Below are 5,059 nucleotides of genomic sequence, written 5' to 3' on the forward strand. Positions count from 1 at the left end.
AAAAAAAAAAAAAAAAAAGAAACAAGCTTCTCACCCTCTTCCAAGGCCATTAAATATCTACATAAATTGATTTCAATTCCCTACTAGGAATTCACTAGGGAGAGTGAAAGATACTTTAGGCACTAGATTCTAGGGCAGTAATAAGAAGGAAGGTCAGTTAAAGGCCCATCATTTCCATCTAAGTACCCAGAACTCAGGATTCCAATGCATTCTCACGACACCCGGTGTCTGAGTGGTCACTTCTCTAGAACCACCTCTGCTACACAAACAAAGCTGAATCACTGCAGTCAGTATACGAGTTTCCTTTGACTGCCTTCCCTCTTCTTCTCCCTTTCTACTGGATCCCTTCCTCATGCCAAATCACAAGAGTGCTTCCTACTTTATTTCCTTCCCTCCTTTAGAATCTAAAAGGAGATGTAATAAACAGTCACTAAGTGGCTTGTCTACACTCCTATGTTCAATAATCAACAAGACCAGGCGTTGGTCAAAAGTCCTCAGCACTCAAATCTCAAGTATGACTTAAAATTAACTTGTCATTCATTTGGAAGCTACAATCATATATAAGCTTCCAAATCCTTTCTAAAAATGTCTTTTAGAAACAAACCAAAAAGCTTCACCCATACCTCCTTTTTTTTGGGGGGGGGGGGAGAGGTGTTATCACATTCACACAAAGCCTAAATCCCCACAAACAAATGTAAATTCATGTTTCCTCCCAAGGACACTAGATTAAGGGGCACTTCTCTGGGGAGGTGAGGAGAAATCTCCAGAACCAGCAAACTAGCCTGGCTATAGACACTAAAATGAAGGCTGACCTTGAGCTGCGTTTGTAGTCTCCCCAGCCCACCTCCTCCCACTCCCACCAGGAGCCTAGAACAGTACTATCAGCAACTTAAATCTGGAAGACAAAATTTAGTTCAGTAGCTTTCCTACATTGGAGGTTTGGGGGTCTTCTGTTCTACTTTCCAAACACTGGAACAGTGATCTCCAACAAGACTAGTTTAAAAGCTGTGACAGGGCCAAAGGGGCTCTCTAGGAGAAAGGTCTGACCTAACTTTTGGAAAACAAGTGGCTTAAGTAATTTGGAAAAAAATCTGAGGGACAACAGCACTTAGCTCCAATCATGTCTCATCCCACTTTAGCTCCCAAACATTAGAATCACAAGAACCTGCTTGCCTTAGTGCACATGCCCTTAATCCCAGCACTCGGGAGGCAGACTGGTGAGTTCGAAGCAAACCTGGTCTACATACTGAGTGAGGTTTCCAGACAGCGACACAGTGAGACCCTATCTCAAAAATAAATAAGTAAATAAATCACAGGAACCGTATATGCTATTTGTCACTTTTAAAATATTAGTTTGATGGATATTGCCTAACTCAAGTATTTAGGAACAAAATTAGGGGAAGAAAGGCATAAAAATATATAAACTGCCTACAACTGACTAAACACAATGGATAGTTCGATGAAATACAAAAAAAAAATAAAATAAAATTAGCGCGAGCTAAGGATATAGGTTAGTGACAAAGAGCACTGACCTAGCATGTATAAGGGTTTGGGTTCCAGTACCTGAGGGTGAGGGGGTGTCGAAAGAACAAAGAGTAATTATTAAAATGTGTACATAAAACCACTTGCTTAAAATGGATAAGAGAGTTAGATTGTATCGAAATACTTAAGCACTTGTTTTGCAGGCATGCCACAGGGTTCGAATCCCAGCCTTGCAACAATGAAGTCATAAAACGGAAAAAAAAAAAAGGACGATCTCCTAATTCAAAATTCCCACGCCTCAACCGAGTGCTCAAAATAGGTTAAGACCCCCAAGCCAAGCAAAACGCATTTTATTTGAATTAACTATTTTTCAACAGGTCTTGCCATGTGTCATAATGCTGAGTGTGAATGGTAAAGTCATCTCTACAAACGGGTAGACTGAGGCACGGGCACTGTAAAGGGCACTCAGTAAGTACTAAAGAATCCTAGCAAGCTCAGTCTCCTGTAGTCTAGTCTTCCCATTAGAACTCGATGCTTCTGAAGGTTGAAAGACAAACAAACAAAAAACCGCAGGAACTTTGGGGTATCCTGGGTGAGAACAAAACGTTGCCTGAGTGAGGTCCAACACCTCCCCGGAAGGAGGCGAGGCAGAAAAGCCCAAAAGCCCTCAACTCCGAGGTGCGCCGGCCTACGGGAAGAAATCCAATCGCAGCATCTCCGCCTGCCTCCACCCAAGGATGATCCGCAGTGATTTCCACACACTCCGCTCTCACCAAAGACGACTCCCCACCACCGGCCCAAAGAAGCTGTCCGCTCCCGAGGCTTCTCCTTTGTGAGGCTCCACGGCCGCCGCCCCACACTGGGCCTCCGGGGAAAAGCCACCGCCCCCACCCGCCATATTTCCCTGAAAGGCGCCCGCGCTACAGCTCCCTGGATTCCGCCCTCTTCCGAGCGGCCGGTGCTGCTTCTCACATCACCCCACCCGATTGTCCTCCACATTCCGCCGCGGTCCCCAAAGCTCCCGTGGGGATTGCGCGCCGGGACAAGGCACTCGCCATCTCCTCCCCCCCTCCTCCGCCCGGGGACTCGCCCTCCCCCTTCAGCCGCCATTTTACAACCAACTCCTCCACCCTCCACCCCGGCCTGCTGGCTGGCGAGCGTCTGCAAGCTAAGGACACCGGAGGGGTCAAATCCCTGCGCCCGGAGACTCTCACCGCCCCGGGGGCCCGCAGCCCATTTCCTGCTTCCCGACCCACGTCCTGAGCCAGGCTCGGAGACGATGCCGCCATTTTGTCTCCGGTTCCCGGCCTCTGTGGGCGGCGGCGGAGGGTCCGAGACTTCCAGCCCCCCGACACCCCCCCAACTCACCGTCGTATCGCTCGGCCTGCTCTGCCAGCTTCGCCTGGTACACCAGATCCTCCCGATCATCCATAGCGGCAGCGGCTCAGGCAGGGTCTGCGCGACGGATGGAAGCGGATAGCGTCTCCGACTCTCAGCTTCTCGCTCCGCGTCCGAGCAGTAAAAATGGCGGCGCCTCAATCCGGGACTTCCGCCTGCGCACGCGGACAACTGCTCAGCTCTATGGCAACCGCTCCCTGGCAACTGGCGCGGCGGGGCGGGCCCGGGAGTTCGGCGCCAGAAAAGGCTGGAATCAGCACTGCTGACGCCCCTCCTCCGTCGGCTCAGCGGGCGGCCCAGCAGCAAGGCGGGAACTGCGACTGAGAAGAACGGCCTGGAGGCAAGGTCGGCCGAGACTGGGCTAGGAGCCTGCTCGGTGACACAGAGCAAGACACTTCATGGGTTCTTGCAACCTCAGGCCACTCACTGTGCACGCTTGCACGCTTTTCTCATCCGTACGCCTCTTTCAGGTCCTTTTAACCTCTATGTAAAGAATTGGCAGGTGAACAAGGGAGGGCTCCAGTTCTCACGCATCAGCTTTTCTCTCGCTCACACACTAAGTTTTTCTTTCTTCTTCCTTTGAGCCGTATTTTATCACTTTGGTCCATCATAGATAGGATTTTGTTAAAAGTCCCTGTTTTCAGCTGGGTAGTGGCGGCACACACCTTTAATACCAGCCCTTGGAAGGCACTGACAGGCAGATTTCTATAAGTACTCGAGACCAGCCTGGTCTACACAGTTCCAGGACAGCCAAGGCTGCCCAGAGAAACCCTGCCTCTAAAAAACAAAACAAAAAGTCCCTGGTTTTGTCTTACGGGTATATGCCTTTAATCTTAGCGTTAAGGGATCTCTGAGTTTGCGAGCAGCCTGATCTACAAAACGAATTTCAGGTTAGCCAGGGCTACACTGTGAGACTCCCCCATCTCAAAAGGAAAAAGAAGAGTGTGTGTGTGTGTGTGTGTGTGTGTGTGTGTGTGTGTGTAAAAGAGAGAGAGAGAGAGAGAGAGAGAGAGAGAGAGAGAGAGAGAGAGAGAGAGAGAGATGGGGGGAGTGTTTTTCCTAGGTATGCATGGTACATATCTCCCCTCCCCACCTGTACTATAGTGGCAGAGGCTGAAGCAGGTTGGATTAAGTATCAGGCACTTGAAGCCAAACCAGGCTACATAGGGAAACCCTGACTCAAGGGGAAAGGGGAAAAAGAAAGTGGCATGCCTAGTTTGGAGTGCAAGGTGCACCAGAGGGGGAGTAAGGGCAAACTGACATTAAATAGCTAGAAGTAAATAATCCTCAATGGCAATGGCCATCATATTCTGCTTCCCAGTGGATTTCCAATACCTTAATATCTGTCGCTGAGCCATGGAGGAAAAGGACCTCAAAATAAGTTTGAAATATAAAGGTTGGGACTGGTGAGATGGCTCAGAGGTTAAGAGCACTGACAGACTATTCTTCCGGAGGTCCTGAGTTTAAGTCCCAGCAACAACATGGTGGCTCACAGCCATCTATAATGAGATCTGGTGCCCTTTTCTGGCCTGCAGGCATATATGCAGATATAAAACTGTATACATAATAAATAAAACTTGAAAAAAAAATACAAAGGTTGGAATTGACTGGGCAGTGGTGGTGCACCCCTTTAATCCCAGCACTCTGGAGGCAGAGACAGGAGGAACTCTCTGAATTCTCATACAGCCTGGTCTACAAAGCAACTTCCAGGACAGGCAGATCTGTTACACAGAGCAACCCTGTCTTGAAGAGGAAAAAAAAAAAGAGAGATTGTAATCAAATTATGATAGGCCTGAGGTGACAAGCCAAGAGGTATGTATTTTAATCTGTGAACAGAGGGAAATATTATCTGGTTGTGGGGGTGCATGCCAGTAGGATTTGCTGAAGGAGCTCTTCCAAAGGTCCTGAGTTCAATTCCCAGCAACCACATGGTGGCTCACAACCAACTGTAATGAGGTCTGGTACCCTCTTCTGGCCATCAGGCATACATGCAGACAGAATATTGTACACATAATACATAAATATTAAAAAAAAAAATAGAAGCCGGGTGGTGGTGGCGCACGCCTTTAATCCCAGCACTCCGGAGGCAGAGGCAGGCGGATCTCTGTGAGTTCGAGACCAGCCTGGTCTACAGAGCTAGTTCCAGGACAGGATCCAAAAACCACAGAGAAACCTTGTC

At 48.6% G+C, this 5,059-nt stretch overlaps 1 protein-coding gene across 2 annotated transcripts in view; it reads right to left on the reverse strand.

Moving 5' to 3' along the window:
- Ywhae (tyrosine 3-monooxygenase/tryptophan 5-monooxygenase activation protein epsilon) overlaps positions 1-3,056 on the reverse strand; it is a 37,278-nt gene extending 34,222 nt beyond the window's left edge. The window contains exon 1 of one of the 2 annotated variants that reach the window (XM_005349534.2): positions 2,851-3,056. In XM_005349534.2, the coding sequence (XP_005349591.1) occupies positions 2,851-2,914 (64 nt within the window). In that variant the 5' untranslated portion in view covers positions 2,915-3,056. Of the gene's footprint in view, positions 1-2,696; positions 2,770-2,850 lie in introns of those variants that run through there. The other variant, XM_026780248.1, reaches the window with a different exon arrangement.
- Between the last annotated feature and the right edge of the window lie 2,003 nt (positions 3,057-5,059).

Source organism: Microtus ochrogaster, chromosome 7 (genome assembly GCF_000317375.1).
Source record: "Microtus ochrogaster isolate Prairie Vole_2 chromosome 7, MicOch1.0, whole genome shotgun sequence".
Lineage (NCBI taxonomy): Eukaryota > Metazoa > Chordata > Mammalia > Rodentia > Cricetidae > Microtus > Microtus ochrogaster.